This window comes from Rhynchophorus ferrugineus, unplaced genomic scaffold (genome assembly GCF_030347505.1).
Source record: "Rhynchophorus ferrugineus isolate W39M unplaced genomic scaffold, kcgeb_rfMv2 rfM1, whole genome shotgun sequence".
Lineage (NCBI taxonomy): Eukaryota > Metazoa > Arthropoda > Insecta > Coleoptera > Curculionidae > Rhynchophorus > Rhynchophorus ferrugineus.
Genome location: NW_027472580.1, coordinates 45,809,554 through 45,834,125, shown reverse-complemented (window position 1 = coordinate 45,834,125; position 24,572 = coordinate 45,809,554). Strand labels below are relative to the sequence as shown.

Genomic DNA, 24,572 nt, shown 5'->3' with positions numbered 1-24,572 from the left:
CGACCACTCTAGAGCAGCGTAGACAGTATAGAGCCAGCTCTATATCGTTCCGAAGCGTCCTGGATGACCGCCATCGATTTTCTGCACACGTTTTAATGAAACAAATGCCTCATTAGCAGTGCATCATTGCTACGAGAGGCTGTTAAGGTTGTCAGTCGGTCCGTTCTTGTTTCTTGTCAAGTGTTACGATGCATTCGGCCTGGGGCTATTGCTAGTTCGGCTGGATTATGGATAAAATCTGAAAGGTAACATGGGAAACATCGAGGAATGACTACAGTGACTTTATCGGACGCGAGAAATATGGACCAATGACAATGAAATTTAAACAGTTTTGTTTGGTGATTTACAGTGTGATAGTGTTGACGATTATTCCATGTATATCTGCAAGTCCTTCGCCTATTAAAAGAAGTAAGTAGTTAGATGTAATATCTAACCGTTTATTCGTTCGTTTGTTTAATATTGTTGACCTTCCTCTATAATTTTCATACAAGAAACGTATGGGATTAGTATGGGGTTATCAGTTTGTCACTTTCCATAGACAAGGAAAACAAAGATAAAATATCACATTGTAATTATTAGATTCTAACATTATTTTGTCGCTTTTTATTTGTTTTTTATAATAGCTATAATAATATATGTAAATAAATGTTGAAAAAATATACGGTCAGAAAAATGATAAGGTTATAAAATATAATTTAATACATTTTTTAATTAACATTTCCGCAATATATATTTGAATATTTGGTAATAATATTGGAAAAATGTATTAACATTGTAATTGAGGTTTAATGTGTATTTTTTTGTTGAGTTGAGAATTTATAATTTTAGTTATGATATATTTATTAGGTTTTTAATAATTTTCATTAAATAATAGAATTAATAAAGACGTTATGTACTGAATAAAGGTAATTTTGGCTTTTTAGAAGTGAATATTTTATATAAATGGAATTACTTTAACTAACCAATGAATGTAGAAACAAGTAGAAAATATTAAAATTAAGAATATCAAAGTAAATTTATTTATTCTTGGTCACTGTAGAACTTCTGAGATTAATGAACAAATAAGTTAAAGTGATCTTACCAAGCATCTTTTGAAATCAATTTTAAAAGTGGTATACAGAGACCCGTAAATGGTAGTGAGACGGGGCAAGGTCCGGGCTATACTACAGATACATCAAACCTTCCCAACCGATCTGTCTAAGTTTTTGTTAATAACTAAAACTATATGTGGTCTAGCGTTGGCGTCATGGAAAGGGAGACCACTGTGATGATGAACAATTAACAACAGACTTAATGCTTTGGCATTAAGGCGGGCCTTGAAATCTTAGGAGATCTATTTCTAATTATTTGTTATTTGTTTCAAAACTAGCATCATTGTCCTCGTTTTAGCAGCCATTCACAAATGAAAACGCATTTGTTTTGAAATAAGATTTGCACGTTAGATTTGTCCCATGTGTAACTAAATATTAATAAATAATTTAATCAAATTAATAAATTTGATGAACCTGCCCTATATTGTTCGTTTTTCATTAAAAAACAAAATATGATGAAAATTATCCTTTGACATTTCCATTTTCAAAGCACAATATGTAAAGCGAATGACGCTCTCTTGATATGTTGCCTATTCTATGCACTGTTATTTTTCAAACGCACCACATTATGGGTTCAGTGAATAAGTATTACTAGGAATAACTATCCATTACTTTTACCGGCAAATAAAATATTTTTTTAGGACTGGTTACAGTTAAAAGAATTAGTTCATGTGTGGTAATGTCTTGTTTGTTTAAATGTTTGAATTTTATAGAAGGGCGCAAACGTGTTATCTGTTGGTAATGGAGACATGATTTCAAAACACATTGATTCCCAATAACTAGAAATCGTAGGGCGTTAAAACAGACAAAAATATCGAACTATGCGACGATAAGTAAGATGGTGAACGCAAGATAACATACAATATGCTCAATATGTTCGCAGGAAGCCATCTCTTCAACAATACTATAGTTACATATTCGATGAGTTTCTCGAATGTTCCTCGATGTCGTTAATTAAAACATAAGAAAAATAAAAACCTAATTAATTGTTTGGGACTAGTTCTTCGGCTTCAAATTTAGATTCAATAATCTACTAAGAGAATATTAGTCATTTTTGATGCAATAAACATTTTTTTCGTGGATTATTTCCAAAATGGTAAAATAACAATTATTCCAATTAATATATAAATTTATTGATCCCACAATATATTCTTCATTTCAAGCTTATCTTGGTATTTCCATTTTGTATTCACTTTAGCCTATCGTGGCTGTCTCTGAAATAGCAACTATTTGTGAAATTGAGTCCCAAAAAATGTGTTATAAAATATTAGCCAATACATTATCTTAAGAGAATTGGCTGCAAATACAGTCCGACGGTCTTTATGTCTGAACAGGCTAGATTAAATTTTTGTTGTTGAGCAATTGTTTTCCATAAACAAGGGGAAATTGTATTGTGTTGAATAAATCAATAATTATTTTCGAATATAATTTCAATAACGTTAATACTTAATGAGGGCTAACTAATAAAACTATAACTTTTAAGCTGAATTCAGCTTCCTATATTAAGACAGTTTCCTTTAATAATATATAATGACATTTAACAGAAATTACATGAAGATGACTTGTTTTTGGTTTCAAAATAGGTTTAAACTTTGTCAATTAATTCTTTATTGGCATGATTATACTGGTGACCCATCTGGAATATAGTAGCAAAACAGATTTATGACCTATTACATTGTTTAAATATAACGAAAGCAATTTCATTAAAATCGTTGTAATTTTTGAACTAAGATCAGATTGTCATAAAATGTTGACAGGTTTTGTTTGAACTTTAGGACTTTAGGAGGAGGAGGAGGAGCTGGCAACATATATATGTCAGTCCTAGGGCATATTGACTGATGTGTTATTATAGACTAGGTTCGCTATTTTACGTATTTTCTAGTAATGTTGTCTGACGTACAAAGAACATTTTAGAGAAACAATATATGATAGATATAAATAAAAGAAAGGAAAAAGTATTCTTAAAAGTAAAGAAAGAAAATAAAAATATACGAATTTGTGTCCTTTTATATTTACATACTGTAATATATCATTTCCTGCTCTTAGGAAATAGGTCTCTTTTTTGGTCTATTTTTCTCTTATACAACTTTATATATTATCAAGAGCCGGGACTTTTATGACAAGATTGCTAAAATTATAACTTATACGAGGCTTAACAGTTAGCATGTTTTTCCTAAAGTTATTTTGAATTTTGTATTGACCTTTCTAAGGGTGCTTTGATACGTCGTAAATATCAACTCTAACCTTGTTATATTTTGTTTTTTCAGCATTGTGATTTGTATTATTTATATTGATGTTACCAATTTTAATTATAGTTGCTTTCATTAACTTTAGTTTTAATTAATCTATTACACATAACGTAAATATAAAATATAATTTTTCAATTATTGTTATGATTAAGATTAAAATAATTAAATTAAGTTATATTAATTATTATTATAGTTTAACGTTAATAATTTTCGATTTTTTTGCTATTAGATGTTGAAATAACTTATTATATTTCGTTATTATATAACAGGTGAATTGAAAAGTCCTCGGCGTACCGTAGTAAAACACATTTTTTTGGCAAAATCAGTTTTTTCTATTCAGCATAATTCCCTTCAAGGGTGTGATACACTGATTATAGCGACCCTCCAACTTTTCGATACCATTTTTGTAGTACGATTTGTCCTTTGCTTCAAAATAGGCCTCAGTTTCGTCGATCACCTTTTCATTCGACAAACACTTTTTCCCAGCGAGCATTCTTTTGAGATCTGAGAACAAGAAATAGTCGCTGGGGTCCAGATCTGGAGAATACTGTGGATGAGAAAGCAAATTGAAGCCCAATTCATGGATTTTTGCCAACGTTTTCACTGACTTGTGACACTTGTGGTGCATTGTCTTGGTGATAATGTCCTTTTTTGGTCGACAGTTTTTTTTCTTGTTTTTTCTTCAATGTTATTCCAAATTTAAGTCGGAATCGTTCCTATTAAGGACACCTGTATAATCTGATGACTGGGACGTCCAAACTATTGTGGCTTGGATGTTATTTCTATCGTTCAGATTAGACTTTTCATTTTTATTTTAGCATTGTAGTGCTAAAATACTGAAATCTTTTAGTTAGTAGGACTTTAGTGCTATTTATCATTTTAATGTATTCTGTATTTACTTTGATTTGTCACTACCTTATGTTTGATATTATGCGTATGTAAAATTCCGAGATACCTAGTGCACTTTTTCTCTGTTTCCATTATTTTTCGTTTATTGATACTGAGGGACGCGCATTTGCCTAATCCGACTTCGTCGGCAATACCACTGTTGATATTTCCTACCATGTTTCCTACCGTGTTTTGCCATATAATTTTGAAATGATCTATGTAAAACACATTATTGATTTTAGTGCATGTTTCTGATATTTGACATTAATATTTTGACATAGCTTTATTAGGGTTAATGTAAGAGGAATTAAAGCTATAACAAGCCTCAGAATATGGTTCTCTGTTGCTCCTCTCTTGATGCCTTTTTCTCTCTTGATCCAAAAATGTGGACATCCTGTCAGTTTGATACTTTTTAGTAGCCAATCGTTTGGAAAGGAATCGAATTCTTGTTTATGATCGATTTAGATTATATGCATGCTCGTATATTAATATTTGTATATATATAAAAATATATTATTTTTAAGTGTAGAAATTTGATATATAAAATATCTACGGTTTTTGGGAATTATATTTGTTATATAAAAAAACTGAATAAAGATATATTATTTTAAAGAAAGAGCAATTACCATAATATTTTTGGTTTCATAAATAATTTAATGTTAGTATATTCAAATTTAATATATTCGATTAAATCATTATAATTGTTATAATTTGCCTTTTTTGGAATAGGTTTAAATTAAATTTCAATTATTTTGTATTATCTATTTATGATTATTTATTAATATTAAGAGAAACGAAGAATATATAATTTGTTATAAATTAATTTAAATAATTTGTATTAATATTGAATTAATGAGTTGATTCTGCATCCTTCAGTAATGGTCTTGATAAATAAACTAAAATACTTAACGTTAAGAAATGTTAATTATTTTAACTAAATTTGGAAAAAAATACGTTATTAAACATAATGAAAAAAAAAGTTAAAAAATATATTATAAGAAAAAAATGTTAATAAGTAATAATGAGCCAACGTTGTTCTGTATATGTATAGATCTGCAGGAAATAATTTTTGAAATGAGAAGAGAATAACTGATGATTCATGAATTCTTGAATGATTATCTTGAAGTAGATAATCAAGGGGTTGTTCGTAGGAATTGTTTGGTTTCTTAGTTTTATTTTTGCTGTCCGGCTATCCTTCTGTCCAAAGCAGAGTACACGTCATTAAGGGTATACATAGAGTGTGTGCTCTTTTAAAGTTTTATGTCATGTCAAAGTTTCCTAATTCCAATAGCTAGTAAATTATGTTTTGAGTAACTATGAGCTATTGGTGATGTATACTTTTTGAACTGTGATACATTTAACCATATTCCTATACGTAAATTCCCCCTAATCTAGATTCGACATTAGGTATTTTTATAAAAAAAAATCAATTATCGCTTTTGTAGTAATGTTACAGTTTCATGACATAACATGCATATATCAGAATAAGTATATGTCACAATGTTTGAGATATTACTATGTAATGTAAATATTATCCAATGTAATAATAGTACGCTTTATCATATGCTTTTAAAAATTATATTATTTTAAAAACACTGTGTGAAAGTTCCATTAGACCTCCTTGTGGGTTATCTTTTCACCATTTAAATCCTATATTACCTAATAGTGTACGAATGGATGTTCTGCATGCTTCAAGGGTCATATGTCATAGCTATCTATGGATACTTTCCACAAAATTTCGTTAACGCAACATGTTAAAAATATTTTCAATAAAAACCGCAGCAACTTAATATTTAACAGTAAATGCTTACCTCTCTAACAAATTTTATGACAAGAGAGAGCTTCCATTATCTCGTTCCTGTTCGAAGTAGCTGATTAGAAACTCAATATTTTCTGTCTGACATCGGCATTTTTAATCAGAGTAATAACAAGCATCAATTTGAAATTTATCGAAACAAGCAAATCGTTGAAACAACTTTTATTTTAGTAACATTATTTTAGGTTTATAACCTCTTATCACTATGGTTTTCAAGAATTTTGCATACGTTTGACAACCTGACGACTTTGACAGGCTCTTTCGGTTACATATTCGAACTTATCAGACATCATTGTGTCTCTTTTTAACCAAAATAAAATGAGAAAGAAAATATTGTCCTATTCTAAAACGAATTTACAAATTGCGACAGGCAATACATTAATTATCTTGATGATGTATGTTGAAAACTTCATTGAAAGGACTATATATTAAATTTATGAAAAATAATACTTTATAATATTTTTTAGTTTTAATGAACAAAAATAATCATATTAAGAAAAAAAAACACAAAAAAGTGGTTAAACAAAAAATGTTAAATTTTATTTGTTTGTTTTCCCTACGAACTCCTGTCAGCTTCATTCATCAACACCAGGAACTGTTATCTGGGCAACGACAACTAAAAAGAAAAGAATTTTTTTAAACGTTTGTCGTTCTATTATAAAGTCTTTTTATGCTGCATTCCTATCAGCATTTTCAATTAAATTTAAAATAAATGATTTTTCTTGTGCGATCATTGTTGAAGCGAATGAACGCGCTGACATTTCCTAATGTTCGAGGGTGAATTTTTGGCGATGTTCCACATTTATGAGTGGTGAAGGAAAAAACGCTCTTGTAATAGTTTCGACTGGCAACAATAAAAAAAGCGACCGGCTTTTCCGAAACGTGGCAATGTTTGTCGTTAATGGAAAACGGGGTTTTCTTTATTTCTCGTTTCGAACCATAGCAGTGTTCTGATGTCTATCGATTTTAAATGCATTGTTGTGGTGATATTACCATTATTTCTAGAACAGCTCTGCTTGACCAGGATCAAATTGTAATGGAATTTTAGGTTTGATGAAATGTATAGGTCTTCATTATTGTTTTTTTATAGTGGTAATATTTTTATAGTCGTAGTATATCATGAAATACAGTTAGAGTTATTATAATATTATTGTTGGAAGCTAAATAATGCTAGGTTACATTCATTATAAAAACTTACTATAATACTTACAATACTAGTATAAAGAATATTTACTATAATTGTTATTATGTTTAGTTTGTGAACTGGAAGATAATATAATTTCACTAGTATCAACAAACTATTTTAGCAATAATTCCATAGCAACACCAAGCCGTTGAATGGCTTTGTTCTAGATATTTTCCAAATTGCAGAAGATATTCAGGCCATAGATGTGATTATTATGACTAAGAACGGTAAAATCTAAGTAACTAGTTTATATAGCTCACCAAAGTACAGTATCTGGGACATTTATTTATTTATTATAGGTAATGATTACAATGCAAACTACAATACTGATTACAACCAAGGATAGAGAATGTTTAAAGACTCTTCAGGCATATGGTTGTCAAACGAAGGATCCAGATATGATTCCAGACCTGCTGGATTTTTACATCATTAGAAATATTTCAAAATCTAGAACTAAAATCAGATCATTCACCATTTGTGCTCATTTTAAGTGTATACTATATCATATTAAAGCCAAGTAATTCGTTTCTTGTTAATATAAAAACCGACTGAATAAGTTTTAGAATAATATTAGAAGAAAATATCGGCTTAGGAGACCAGATACAAACTGAAGAAGAACTGGGTTTTGAGATGGAGAAGTTGATCAATTATATTCAGTATTCATCGTGAAAGAATAGCCTAGAAACCAGGGCAAAACTAAGGGGTAATTACCTTAAAGCAATTTTAGCGTATTTAGCGTATTTTTTACTACTTGCTAATTATGCTCGTGCTAAATATTGACTCTAGAGAGCTACCAGAAACCTAAAAGGACTCATCGCGCAAACGCTTTCGTTAAAAAATGGCAATGGGCGTTTAGCCAGATATAATAAGGAGAAGGTTATAACATTTACAGACCACCTCGGGAGGAGGTCATTGAATGGGATAGGATGAAAATGTCATTTGTTACTCTAACTGAAGTTAAAAAAGAAATAAAAAATAATATTAGCGCAAAGAAGGTTCCTGGTTTTAACCTTATTATCGACAATGTCCAAATGTCCATATTATTTGAAAAACTTCTATTGAAATTCACTGAAGAAAGGCTAGATCACAAATTCGGTCTCAGGAAACATTATTCTACCACTAATCAGGTTCATATAATCACCAATATCATAGAAAAATCATTAGAAGACAAGAAAATTTGTTCTGCAAAATTATTAGAGGTTTCTTAAGCTTTCGATAAAGGTTGGCGGGAGGGTTCAAAGCATAATATTAACATATATAATTGACTTATACTTCCGAATCAAACAAGTAAATGTCTATTCCAACTTGAGGCAAATATAATTTGGGGCAGGTATGCCACAGGGAATTGTAATGGGACCGGTCTTTTATCTGCTGTACACTGGGAACATTCAATGAAAATGCTGTTATTACATTTGCAGATGATACTGCTTTCCTAGGTATTAGAGATAACAATACTGTATCAACTGAAAAGTTACAAATAGTTATTGTCGAAATATAAAGTTGCACAGAAAAATTTAATATCAAAATGAATCAAAATAAATCAGTCCATGTTGATTTAACCAACAGTAGAATCAATCACATGCCAGTATATAGATCAACATATATAAATATCATATAAATCAAATTCCGTATGGAAATATAGCAAAATATCATGGCATGACCCTTGGTGTTATACTCATCTGCAAGCCACATGTTAAGAACAGATGTGAAGAATTCAAACAAAAGATAGGTAGATATATAGCCCTGTCAGTATACAATAAGCTTTTACTTTAACTACAAGTGTTGAAGCCAGTGTGGAGGTATGGTACTCAACTCTGGAGTTGTATCAGTTAAAGCAATAGAAATATTATACAAACATTCCAAAACAAGCTACTGCGAGGTATTGTTGATGCTTCATGGTACATTCATAATGATAGTCTGCTTTAGTATCTAATAGTAGCAACTGTCGATAATGCTATCAAGGTCTATGCCCAAAGACATGAACAGAGACATCAGCACATCAATGTTGGGGTTTTCCAACTCGTAGTTAATGATGGCTTAGTCAGAAGATTAAAGAGAGTAAAACCATTTGTTCTAGCTCAACGAAGTTATTAGTAAAACTCAGTGCACAATAAAAATAGTGACATAAATGTTAACCCCTTAGTATATATCGTAGATTGCTATTAGAAAATTAAAGCTAAGAGGTTCAAATATTTAAGATATAAGGACTATACATGCGACTTATTCAAGGCGTTTTAAACATGTTGAGTATTTCATGTGAAAACATGTGAAGTTTAATGTTTAGTCCCTCCACCAAGAGGTGTTAATGAGAACTATTGCGCCTCTTATCAAATCTGAATTATTTTTCTAAATATGTTTAGGCACAAGTTGTATTTTTATTGTATGAAACAGTTCTACGTAAATGTCACAAATATTTTGTTTAACAAAATGGATGAATATTGACAATGAGAGACTGAGATTTTTTCTTAAAAAATTATTTTATTTTTCTATTTTTCACTTGGCTTGAACGCACTCGGTTCAGAGTTTTACCAATATTGATACTCCTTCACGGAACAGATGGCCCCATAAGACCTGAGGGCGGGAGAATGACTTCTCTTGATTCGAGAGTGGAAAAGAGGGGAAAGATTATATTTCGTCTTCAAGCCAGACTTTTCTCGTGAGTTTTGTCATCCAGTTAGGTAAGAAGGTTAAAATAATATTTACGTTTATTTGTTCTGTATTTTTTAAAGATAATTAATTAGTAATATCCCTTTTGTGGTACCCACATACCAGTAATACCCATCAAATGTGGTCGACTTCTTTGGTGCCGAACCACCGGCATTCACTCACTGCTTCGACTAGTTTTTCGTTGCTGGTGGGTAGTAATGGCCCAATGTTTCCTCTATGGTGAAAAATCGCGGCGCAAACTGGTTCCTATCTCTACTATAAATCCAAAGATTGCTGCAAAAAACATTTAGACACTTGCTTTTGATGGGCATTCAAGGGTACTCGTACAAAGCTTTTATATCCCTAATTCTTTGCACAAGATGTATCGCAACTATTCTTCCGATATCTTCACAGCCTCAGTTATAACATTCATCTGATTTTCAATATGATATCATGCACTCTTTTGATGATCTGCGCTAGGTGCGATCTTTGGTCGTACATCACGTGAGTAGAAAAAATAGAAAGAAAAAGAAAGAAAGACGTACAACTGTGTTTAAAATTAGATGCTCAATTTTTAACAGTTGACATACATCCAAAATGAAATATTTTATGGCCGCATGATAATCAAGTTTATTCATAAAAACATGCAAGAAGTGTACTGCAAAAATTAGTGCAAACTAGTTTAAAAGAGAACAAATTAGACTAATCATGTTACCATACGTGTATTCAGATAAGAAGCATGTATTCGTGTTCTGCCAGGTAGAGAACTTTTCCCTTGCTACAAGTGCAATTAAAATTAAAAGACATACAGTGCCGTTGTTATTTAAAATAATTTTTTTTAATGGTCAGAAAATCGCAATTATGATTACGATGAAAAGGTTTATATTTAAAGGGGTTGGCTGAAATGTGCCATCTGAATTTTCATAATCACTAGACGTTGCCATTTCTGACTATATTCGTTTTGGTACAACGCACTCGTTCTATTTTGTCACGGAAAAAAATAGTTTGTGGTAAAGCTAATGCACAGATGTCAGAAATCGTTTTGTTAGTAAATCTGGTAAAACTTGCATCGTAAATTGACGAAAATTCGGTCGACGATATTACTGCTGTTAGTAGTTAAATTAAAATAATTGAAAAGGGCAGTTTAAAAATAAAATTTTCAAATATAATTATCAAAATTAAGGTATTATTTCAATGTAATTGTTATTCTATCCTTTCGCAGAATACTTTGTAAATATCGTTCTTACGGGAAAACGTGTTCAGGGTTCTTTTAAATACAATAGGGAAACAAATATGATGTAGTATATTATATTTGTTCATTGGGTGCATACTCATTTCTATAACATTCATCTGGTTATCTATAACACGTGGGTTGAAAAGTTCCATGCCTAACACTAGATGGCGCTAGTTTTATTGCATTAATTTCTTTTTCAGTTAGTGCTAACTTTCAAAAGAAATCTGTTAAAATTTTATGATATTCTACTCATAAGTTTGTGAATTATTGTGCTAAATCAAAAACATTTTCGTGTTGTAATTCTACGTTGCTTTTTGAAGGGAAAAAATACCGTTCAAGCGAAGCAATGGCTTGGAAAGTGTTATGACACCGCTCCATCAGAAATAACAATAAAACTTTGATTTGCTGACTTCAAACGTGGTCGCAGAGACACCGATTATGCAGAACGCAGTGGAGGTTACTCCAAATGAGGTCCTAACTCCAGAAAACATCAAAAAAATCCACAAAATCGTTTTGAGTGATCAAAAAGTGAAGTTGCCAGAGTTAGCTAACATCGTAAAGATATCGAAAGAACGTGTTGATTTTATATTTTATGATCATTTGACTATGAGAAAGCTCTGTTTAAAGTGGGTGCAGTGTAGTCAAGTGTTTGGCTATATTTAATCGTAATAAACCGGAATTTTTGCGTCGATATGTGACAATAGATGAGACATGGCTCCATTATTTCACTCCGAAGTCCAATCGACAGTCCTCCGAGTGGACAGAAACTGGTAACAAACCTAGTTTGAGGCAAAAGATAAATCGTTCTACAAAAGTGGTATTGAAATATTACAGCAGTGCTGGATGGATTGCGTTGATGAATAAAGCCAATTTTGAATAAAAAATACCGCATTTTTTTTGCTATGTCTGGAACTTTTCAGCCCATCTATTATTATTTGTTAATTCTAAGTTATGTTTTTATTTGCAAAAGAAAGTAGAAGTAAATTAAGAATGTAGTGTTTTTATTCATAATGGAAAAATAATAGCGAGGCTAACACATATTCAGTCTGTTTATACTTCCATCAATTTTCTGTGATATTGTTTACTATAACATAATATACAGGAAATCTACTTTATTTGACACCAATATTGTTTTATATCTTTCATTTTCATATTCTATTTACCTTAATTAAATTGTTGAACTAAAGTAAATATTTATAGTAATATTTTAACTTTGTTTTATAAACTTTAAGTTATTTAGTGAAGAAGAAAACGTATGTATATTAATCACTTTAAGCTGCCGAATAATGGATACTCAATGGTGAAGTTTGATTTTATTTTGAATTGCAACAATTTGTTTCTCTGTAGTGTATGGCCCATTCCAATTATCTTCGACGTGATCAGTTCTCGTAGTTTTGCCACGAAACTCGTGTGGCTCTCTACACTCTTCGGCTATTCCTGCAAACTGCGGGAGTTATCAAATTGAATACTCACCACAAATTGATCTAGTAAAATGGGAGACATATAATACTCTATGAGGATTTATATTATAGCATTCGACTGTTTTGATATTTGTCTGTTAGGAATAATATTTTGCTCATGATGATTTTAACCATTGATTTTAGTTTTCCAGATAGTCAAACTAGTTTAAAGATGTCGAATTTTAATATGGAAAAATAATAAAAGACAATTTTATCCACTGTACACTCTCTTAAAGTCAATAATTTCCAATTAGACATCGTAAGCTACTTAAAATATTGGTATGTAATATAATTAATATTATAATATTTATTCGTAGCAATATATTTTTTGTCCTCTTTTTATTGATGCATAAAGTATTAATAATGTTCAATAGGATAGTTCATAGCGCTTCGTAATGCGTTCGGTGCTGTTAAAATTAAGGTGGATAATTATACATTAAAGAAAATGGGAATAAATATACAGGGAAACAATTTTAAAGCGGAAAAATGTTGTAAATCTTTTTCGGATCCTGCAGATAGGAGTGGTAATACAACGGACGGGATAAGCAACGTCAAGGAGGAACGAGAGGTGGTGAGAACATGTCAAGACGTAACACTACAGCCACAATCCAAAGATAAACCCATCTTGGCTTGCGAGCGTCGCGATCTGGGTTAAGATTGGAACATGAGGTATGCATAAGTGCGGACGATGACCCGTATAGACAAGCGATCGCAGGACCCTACATCTCCTTAGACTATGAAGTCTCAATCTTGCAGTGAGAATTTTAGATAAATCTATAATTGTTGTTAGCCGTTCTTCAACTTTTTAGTAATTTAGACATATACATGAACATACATATCAAACATAATTAACATTTTTAATAATAATTATATATTCAATAAGTATATTAAAATATTCATTGGTTGTTGGACTTCCAGTTGGGTAAGACCTAACTTCTCAGATTATCCTTACGTTGATCAATTACTAGTTAGTATTTTATGTTGCTAGACAATGGAAAATGTTCTTTTTGAAGTTAAATGATCTTATTATGAGATTTTTTAATTTAGCCGTATATATTATTCAATTATTGTTAATAAATTGATGTTGCTATCCGCTGTTCAATAGATATAGATTAACATATGTCATATCTTTCAAAAGTCCCCGACCTGACACATAGATGGCGCTATTAAAATTAAATTAATATGTTTTTAGTTAGAACTAGCCCTCAAAAGATGCATGTATAAATTTGACAGCTGTCGGATCATCAGTTTGTGAATTATAGCATTTTGAGTGAAGCAACTTTTATTATTGTGAAAAAATGGATAAAAAGAATTTCGCGTGTTGATAAAATATTGCTTTTTGAAGAGAAAAATACAGTTGAAGCAAAGACTTGGCTTGAAAAAAAATCCACAAAATGATTTTGAATGACCGTATATTGAAATTGAATGAAATAGCAGACACTCTAAAGATATCAACTGACGTGTATATCATATCATTCACGAATATTTGGGTATGAGAAAGCTCTGTGCAAAGTAGGTGCCGCTTGAGTTCACTTTTGACCAAAAACAACGACGTGTTGATAATTGGGAGCATTGTTTGAAGATTATCAAGCGTAATAAACCCGAGTTTTTGCGTCGATATGTGACAATGGATGAAACATGGCTCCATCATTTTATTTTGAATTCCAAATGAGGTCATCCGAGTGCACTGCACACGATGAACCGGCTCGAAAGCGTGGGAAAACGCAACAGTCGGCTGGCAAGGTTATGGCGTCTGTATTTTGAAATGCGCATGAAATAATTTTTTCAAGAAAGTGCTGCTTCACCAAGACAATGCACCGTGTGACAAGTCAGTGTAAACGATGGCAAGAATCCATGAATTGGGCTTCGAATTGCTTCCTAATCCACCGTATTCTCCAAATCTGGCATCCAGCGACTATTTTCTGTTCTCAGATCTCAAAAGAATGCTCGCTGGGAAGACATTTTTGTCGAGTGAAGAGGTGATCGCCGAAACTGAGGCCTATTTTGAAGCAAAGGACAAATCGTACTACAAAAATGGTATCGAAAAGTTGGAGAGTCGCTATAACCAGTGTATCATCCTCGAAGGGGATTATGTTGAATACAAAAAACTATTTTTGCCAAAAAACTGTATTTTACTATGGTAGGACGCAGACTTTTCAATTGACTTGTTAGTTTTAGAGACTGCTATAGGTTTCGCAGAATTTCTCACCAATGATGGCGGTCGGCAGTGACCGTTATGGCTTCAGACAATGTTCCATACATAGTCTCCTATTTTTTAAATCTCTTTCTATGATCTTGATCAACGTCTTTTTGGAGCTGCTCTCTACATTCCACATCCAAAATGTCGATTTCGCCAGAAAAGCGTTGTGTATTCGTTATGTATATATTCACTGGTAATTCGATAACACCCTTACCTGAAGATGTGACAAGCGGTGATAAGTGTTTATATTATACGGTCATGTTATATTGCATATTATGTTGTCATGCTGAAGGATAATATTATTGTGTCTTTGATCGTATTCTGTTTTTTTTTGTACAGTGCTCGGCTTAAATGCATCAATTATAGTTGGTAGCGATCTCCATTGATTGTTTTATTAGAATTTGGCAGTTCATAGTTTACAAAATCAAGCGAATCTTACCAAATATAGATAATTAGCTTGGAGCCATGGATATTTGCCTTTACCGTTGATGTTGATACAGGCCTCCATGATATTTTTCAGTTTAAATTATCATAAGGATCTACTTTTCATCACCAGTAACAATGCCGATTTTGCCGTTAAAGCAGCAATTTAAACATGACAGCACAAAATATTCAGGTTTTTGGATCATTCCCATGATCTTTAAACGGTTGAAAATGGTTTATTATGTTACTCCCAATAATTCTGCATATTCTTTTTGCGTTTTAGATGGCTCATCAGTAATGCCTTCAAATCGTCGTCTTCAAGTTTTTTTGGCTGCCCAGAATACTCTTTGCCTTCGGTGTTAAAATTATCGCTTTTAAAAAGTTAAAACTAGTATTCACACGTTGCAATCTATGGACCATAGTTGTTGTAAGCTTCACAAAGCATTCAATAACATTGAATCGCCTTTTTCTTCAAACTGAAATAAAAATATAAAACTTACCGCAAATGCAATTTACTATTTATAGATTCAGACATGTCATTAATAAATACATCTGTGACGCTTCAACATGAAGTTGGCTACAAATTAATCTGATAAGATTTAAACACAGTAACACTATCTATTCTAATTGTTTCAAAATTAATTTATAACCCTCATAATATTTCTTTTTTTTTGTAATATTTTGTCATGTTAGATAAGTGTTGTTTTTGAAAGAAATCTTAACAATAGAAAAAACACAACATGACATTCATATATATAAAGAGAATCTGCACTCCTTTTTTTAAATGGCTTCCTTGTTTATTACTTTTGTATCCAAATTATTTTATTGTATTAGCTAACAGCATCGTTCATTCACTTCCATTCCTTTATCTATTTAATGTGCTATACTGGGATAAAATATAGGAGGAAATGAGCACTTATCAAATAAATGTCCCCTTTGGTATTTCTTATTATTTTTAACGTTGTTTGTTATATTGTTTAGAGTCGAAAAAGTCATTCTACATAGAGAAAGGTTGGTAATTTACCATCTAATTAAGAGGTAAAATTTTATTTTTTCTCTTTTTTAGAAAAACAAAAATTTAATTTAGTTCCCCGAATTAATTAACCACATAACAACATAATGAGACCTTTTTCTTTTATTGACGTTGACCTTTAACTAAAATTAATTATTAAACCTCCGATAAAGTGGCTATTATTTTCAAAAAACGGAACAAAAAATGTGTAGGCGTTTTTTTTTCAAATTATAGATATTTTTAGATTTCTTCTTTACAACTAAAAAAATAATTTATACCCGTTATAACTCTAAAATGTTAACTTATTTTGTTATATCTATTTTTAACGGTCTGTATCTATATATAATCTGTCAAAAGTAAATATTGTAAAAAGTAGATAATATGTATGAAGCATCTCATTATGTTATTAGAAATAATATAATGCCGCATAATGACCTGTGATAAAAAAACTGAAAAAACCTTTGATCGCTAAAGCTTTGGAGTGTTCTTCGAATAAATTTTAGGATTAAGTTCTTAATTGTATAAAAACTGAAAACCCTATGGGTACATATTGCCTGTTTAATAAAAAGTAAACTTATGTAACGTCAAAACGCCAACTCTGAGTTTAATAAGATATAATAATGTTATGAAATATAATTTATTTTAACATTACAGTATATCTAATGTATATAATACCGAAGGATTTAAACTACTATTAATTATAAAGCCATAAGTACACCTTAATTAACCTGTGTATGAATGAATAGTAGTGAATACGAAGTATAAATGAAGTAATGTATCTTACTTTCATTAGAGAGCATATTTACCCTTTAGATTTAGTTATTTTTTCTTGTCAAGTAATTTGGATATCATTGTATTTCTCAGTTTGTTCTGTTTCTACATATATACATATTTCTATAACCTTGTCTCCTTATATATTCTAATACTCATGTATATTCTGAAGAATTCCACACATATCTATGCACACATCTATCATACAGTTATCTTTTTAATGATATCCTTATTTTTATTTGTCTCAAATCCCATCACTTTGCCTCTGTCTGTTTCTTTCAGAATTGCTATTGAAGTGAATAGCTAAGCTGTTAATTTTTGTTAAAACACTTGCTCACGATTCCACCATTTGTTAATTTCTTCTTCAGTGTGCCTGATCGAGTTTATCCAAATCGAAGGTGTTTTTGCAGGCAATGCTTTTTCACACATATCCAGACAGTTTTTCCCTGTATATACTTCTCGACATGTTATTATAATAATTCTTTGCCGCATCCCATATCAGTTCGATTGAATTGAATTTGCAATCATAAGGAGGAAGACGTAATACTCTGTGGCTATATTGTACATAATCTTTTTGGTATCTTTTTTTAGTCCGATTTCTAAAAAAGTAAATTACAATGTAGCGACCTTGAGGCATGTCGAATTTTACATCGTGGAGTAACTGTCTACAAGATATCCAGAAATATAATCCCAGATGTTGAACACGGGCGGGGTGCTAGCAGCGCCAACTACGAAATGATAACGATTATCTGGCAACCCCGAGACGTTTATCTGGGATGTTATTGAAGATCATCACTTTGGATCATTCAGTATCTGACCAACGTTTAGTTTAGACGCTCCACCATCGACTGCCCAAGCCTCGTCTACAGGTAACACCACTGCCATCCGTTTTATCTATTTTGTATTTTCCACATTTTATATTACATCAATGAATAACGATCACATAATGTAAACCATAACTGTTTGATTTTGGTCTACCTCCATCCACCGAGTATTTTATACCCTAAAACAGAAAACTCAATTAAATATTTAGTTTATACTTACCGAGTAACAATTTGAAATAGTTCACTCTTGAATATGGTTTATTCAAACCTTAATTTGTGTGTCGGTGCACTTGTTGGGATCTTTTCCATCAGTGTACTATGGTGTAGTACATTGCCCTTAACAATAACTGATGGTTCATTCAAGTTCTTTAACGGCTGATTTTTAAATCACAACAGAAAACATGCTATGGTCCATGCCTCTATATTAGTCACCCTTGGACTTGCCCCTTACACACAACTGTTACCTTTAGAGAATCCTTTTTAGCTTTAGGGTTATGGAGCGCTTGAGACATCTTCCTGTGTGGTTTGAATATAGCTTTGATTAGCGAAGCCAAATCTTTCATAGAAAGTAAAAAAATCCCTGTATAAATAGGAGTATTAGAGTGTTTTTAAATTATATGAAAATTCGTTTTTAGAATTATAACTTCTTTTTTATTTTTGTCCATTTTTTCATCAACGTTAGCATTTGAGCAATATCTGGTAAAGGTTCTTTTAAATTATCTCTCAGCATTATTCTCTAAGTTCAGGCATTAATTATTATTTATAATTCGCTTATGTAAATTGATAAACTAAAGAGCAGCATAATGAAATCTGCAGGACGCCTGGCTAAATAATTTAAGTTTTAATTTAGACCGCTTGTGGAACCGTGTTCCAAATTTAATTCGGTGCCGGGACTGAAACTGTAGTTCACAGCAATATTTACGGTGATTACGGATGCCGGTGATATGGAGCCGTTGTCGTAACATCGCGCACGGTTATTGAACCGAATAACCAACTTCTTACCTATTACTACACTGGACAAATTATTATAATTTAGGTGTTTATTAATTTTTTACCACTAAGGGTAATTTTTAATGTACAACAGTGAGCTTTTTCACTGAACTTTAAATATACTTGATGTAAATATAGTAGACTAGACTTGACTTGGGCAATATATTGTACATCCCTGAAGACAATTTATAGTTTCAATATGTTTTGTAATAATTATATTAATACTAGATGATACGGTAAACTTCGTATCACTTACAACTTTATTGCAAATTTACTCCGACAATAATAGTAGCCGCTTCGTCGATTCTTAGTTAATTAAACCTCCTTGCATGTTCACTGGTAGGTGTTATCTCAGATGGCATCTGATCAATGATATTTTGAGCATTTTGACTAAATAGTAGTTTTGATGAAGAAACGAAATGATTAGTTCGTTAGAAAAAAATTGTAGTACTTAGACGATCCTTTGTTTTACTCTTGAGATTGTGAGCACGATGCTTATTACCTTATTCGGATTGTCCATAAAATACATTTGTAAGAAAGGAATTTATTTTTGATATAAATTTGAATGTCAGCAAAAAACTTTTATGCTATAATACCTTGAAAATAGACGTGAAAACAATATGCGTTGTACCAACTCATTTGGAAATACCCATTACATTTTTGAGCGATAGCGAAGAAATAACTAGTTAGGATCATTTCCCAGAGACGATTTCTTAATCATCATAACGGATCTGGTGGTGAGACCGATTGTAGCAATTTTACTTCTGCACCGACACCACATAACTTAGTAGATTCACCGCTGTATCTTAATGCCTTAAAATATTGACAAACGATTGTCATTTCCCTAATTCTAATTGATTTGTTGGCACCATAATCTATTTCCGGATCGTACCCGGAATATTATTGTGTCATGCTCGCTATCGTTGCAAATTTCTGCAAATTTCATTAACTTCGTCGACCAGGTTGTTTTCTAATTGGCACTGTTAATAATAAAGAACAGTAGAATACATTTTTCAAAATATACTTTAACATAAACAGTATTCTTCGTAATTGTAAATTATGTTTAATTCAACAATTCCTGGCCACAAAATAAATTTCCAAACGCACTTATAAATATTTGACAGCCAATAAAAATGTCGATGCATTTTGACAGTGACAACAATACCTTGTATGGGAAAACAAGGTTGCTGTTTTTACTATTTTATTCGCAACTCTTATCTATTTTTTCACCATATAAAGCTTCCCTGGATTTCTGTATATATTTTCAAATTAAAATTAGCTAAATGGATCCAGCCCTTCTCATGTTTTACCGAGTCTAACAAACAGCAATTAATTTTTATATGTAGATATAAATATGATAACAATTTTATGTATAACTTTTTTTTAACAGTTTGTTTAAATTACTTCTTAACATAAATTTAATGGAATGATTAAGATGTTTACAAAAATTGGTCTAACGGCCATATTATTCCATATCAAAATGGTAAATATTAAACGCCTGCATGCTCTGTTAAATTTTCACTTTACACTTAGAAATGCATTTGTTAAGAATAATTAGTACAATATATATTAATAAAACTATTCACTATTATTTTCTAAAATTATTCAGAATTATTTTGGATGTCATTTGAAATCAAGTCACTCTAAGATACGTTAAATTCGAGCCTAAGAGAACAATTTGATCATTTTTGTCATCAGTATATATCTGGCGTTCAGTGAAGCTATTTTTAGTATATCAATTGTACTCATGATTGTACATCTGATATTAATGGCAATTTTAATTGAATTAAACATTAAAATATTGTAATTAGAATAGTTGTAATTAATTATGATACCTATAAATTCATTATTTATTATTGTAATATAAACAAAGGATCGCGAAAACTGTTTACTTTCTTCTAATTTAGTAGGCTTGATGGTAGCAGCGATCAAGGCGATAGGACTGTCCTCTTATTGTTGCACCAATTTTGTTTTTGAATGTTTGTAACCCCGATGAGTAAGAGTGTAACATTCGACAAGGAACAATCATTTCAGTTACGCCAGTAACTAGGTTGGGTAAGACCCGAAGTCTTCTATTATAGTCTCTAAATTGGTCACTTCCCAGTTGGTGGTAGACTTAATGCCGAGGACCGTAATTCGGAGTCCACATTAAGCTTACTGCATTGCGATCTACGTCCAGCTCAGATATATTTTAGCTGGTAAAAAGGATATTCTAAAATGTAACAACCAAACAACTTCTAGTTATTCGTTAATTATAATGGTACTCCGGCCTCAGTGCTATACTTTCCGATAAATATAACTATTTTAATTACCCGCTTTGTTGGTGCAGTGGTTAAGGCAACAGGACGGTCCTCCTACTGTTGTGATGGTCTCGGGTTCGAATCTTGTTGGGGCATGGATATACTTTATGTTCCAGACTGTAATTGTAAATTTCTTTATAGGTAACAGTGGCAAATTCGATAGGGAATAGCCATTCCAGTCATGCCAGTAACCAGGCTGGATCAGACTGGATGTTTTTTGGGATAGTCTCTAAGTTGGTCACTGGCCAGTCGGTAGACTTAATGCCGATGACCGTGGTTCGGAGCCCACGGTCAAATCCTGATAAACCCTCGTTGGTAAGAAGGATACTTAAAATATAAATAAAAACTATTTTAATTGAATGAGTCGTTGTGATATTGACATCTTCTTTGATATGTTATTACTATTATTATATTATTATTATTACTGCATTATTATAATTATTATATATTATTATATTATTTAAATATTTAACAATGTTTCTTTATATCTATATGTCCATACCCCTGCATTCGAATTTAACTTTCCATGTCCATTCACTGTCAATATTTTTTGTCAATCTTAATAGTTATTTAATATATTGCTTTTAACATATAAAGTATGAGCTTAAATATATAATATTTGTAGTATTTAAATAATCGATACTCAATGTTGGAAAAGAGCTTTTATTACGTCTTAAGTGTGAAAATCTATGTTAATTATGGCGACTTATATTCGAATTAGATTCAGTTTTTTGCTAATATTTATCAGAAGTTGAGCACGGAATTAAGTTGTCAGAAAGGCCGTAAAAGGCCACCATAAAATGGAAATATGAAAATGATTAGAGTTTATTTTGTGTATATAACAAAAAACGATTTTATTTCAGACGACGACCTTTTTGTAGGGACTAAGCAAACAGAGTTCGTACCCGTTTCGTATTACATCGCAAATGTTTATTAGTAAGGGCATTTAACATTAACTAAAAACCCAGATCTTTATGTTCGTCGTTTCATCTTACATGATGTTCATCAACATATTATATAATTAACTTCTATGGAGCTCTACTATTCCATGTTAGAACAATCAGCTATTTCGACAAGTCGATTATAGGGTCTTTGAAATGACAAGACGACATACCAAATTTTAAAGAAAAAACGTCATACTTTGACGATGATTAATTTTTTGATATTGTATATAGGATAGCATGATAATTTAAGTTTATCTATCACAAACATATATATTTAAATAAAATATAGAAACAAATTGAACTGACTTCAAACAATAAATAAGGAACTAACAAAAAAATGTTTAACAAACTTAGATTTTTAAACAAAAAAACATTTTAAAATAAAATATGTATATAATAATCGTTGTAATAACTAAACAAAAAATGAACAAAAACATCATTTAACCTATCTACGCGTGTTTTATATTCTACTGTATACACACAATTTAGTTTAATACCTACTTAAATCTATTTATCTTTTTCCAATATTATTTTAGCTATTTCAAACTGACTGAAGTCAGTTTTTGTTGCCCCCGCCGGGAATTCAACCCGCGACCTCTGCTTGGTTCAGAAACACTCTAACCACTACACTATAGAGGAAGTTGCCTACAATTATTCTATAGCTTTCCATACGATGTTGCTAGTGCTTAAAAAGCAATCTAAACTGGTTTTGTATTCAACGACCTTGGTAACCAAGCCCCTACTAAAATCTCCTCAAATAACCCTGGAGGGTATAACGGTCCGGTCCTTGCTTTCATCATCAGTTTATCTAAATAACTTCAAAGTATGCAATTAGGTGTCTGTATGTCCCCATAATATTAAAAAAATATTCTCTAACTCCTAACCTTTGAGGAGTTGTGTCTTCTGCCACATCAGCTCAGCAATAACATTATACACAAATATCTAATTATTTTAGATAAAAAAAAATTCTGAAAACATTGTACGTGAAATTTGAGGGTTTTCTTCGATTTCCCCGAGTTCCACCATCAGATCCTGACTTTCAAATCCTGAGTTATCTCGAGTTCCAATGAGTGGACGGAGAAAGCGGTACACATACATACAAACATATACAGTTGAACATAGAACGGAAGTCTTTTTTGAAGTCGGTTAAAAATAATTTTATATCTTGGGTTGGGGAAAAAGTAATTTCTTTTTTTTCAGAGCGAATATATTTATGAAATATGAACCAGTGATATATGTTACTGTTTTGATAGATGTTCTTTTGCCTCTTCTTTGGTAAACCCATAATTCTGACACCGATTCCGAATTCAATTTGGCAAGCAAATTACTTAGTCATATAACCTAGATTTTCACATCCTACATTTTTATAATAAGGTACTGCAACTAATATATTAGACATCCGTCTACGCGGATTTACCAGAAGATAGTGTCTTTGGCCCAATATTGAGTCTACATTATACCTTCAATATCCCTAAATATGCCAAACCGTTTGCTGATGAACGGATTGCCTTACTCGCTACAAGTAACAACGCTGAGATAATTGTACACTGATTATAGAAAGCTACCAATAACTGTACATATATGGTTCAAAAAATATGATGGTTGCTTGGGCAATTAATATATATATATATATATATAGGATTATTACTCAGCGAGAAATTATCACTATTTAAACATATTTTGAAGAGAGTGTGGACCTACGGTGTGCATCTATAGGATTGCACAAAGAAATTAAATATGATTCAAATCTATCAAGACAATGTTCAAGTTTGCTGTATTAGAAATTAGACTGTTCGATAAGATTGGGTCTATCCGGGGATTGAAGATATGAAACCTTCAGTGAAATCTTAGGTTTGGAGTTTAAAAACAATATATAGGGAAAATTACAACTAGTGAACAACTAGTTGTAAAATATGTGTCAAGATGTATTTAAATTAAAAAGTCGTTGTGTAAGATTAAGATAACTGTATAAGATTTTTGGTCAAAATTAATAATTTGGTTAAGTAATCCTTTTTGTAAGCTATCTATACACAATTAGGAGTATTTTGCAGAGAACAGAAAAGGCGGTCGGACGGATTAAGACCCGGGCTATACGAGGGAAGCATCAAAACTTCCGCTGTCTCAATTTTTGCAGAGACACTAAAGATGCGTGTGGTTTAGTACTGTGGTGATGGAAGACAACACTTGATATTTTCTGATGTATTTTTAATCACTTGCTTCAATCGCTTTAGTTCTTGACTGTAGAGAGTTGTATTAATTATTTAGTTCGTTTCCAGTAGAACTATTAGGAAAAACTTAAATTATTTTTTCTAGATTTATAAAATTAGGAGGTGTTTATAATGATGGTTACTTAATACCAATATCATTATTAGCTCTTTCTTGTCGCGAAGTATCAATTTAGAGATAAATCTCGGAAGGCGGAAGAATGAAGTCGATCAATCGTTGAAGAAAGTTAATAGACTGACATATTCCGTCTCGTCAGATGGCTACAAAGCCAAACATAGATTTTAAAATAGTATAAACCATTTACACACGACT

General features: G+C 31.4%; 1 protein-coding gene across 1 annotated transcript in view; it reads left to right on the top strand.

Annotated features, from left to right (window-relative positions):
• The first annotated feature begins 164 nt into the window (after positions 1-164).
• LOC143206858 (scavenger receptor cysteine-rich domain-containing protein DMBT1) overlaps positions 165-24,572 on the top strand; it is a 180,692-nt gene continuing 156,284 nt past the window's right edge. The window contains exon 1 of the mRNA XM_076419672.1: positions 165-408. Coding sequence (XP_076275787.1) covers positions 309-408 — 100 coding nt within the window. The 5' untranslated portion in view covers positions 165-308. The remainder of the gene's footprint in view (positions 409-24,572) is intronic.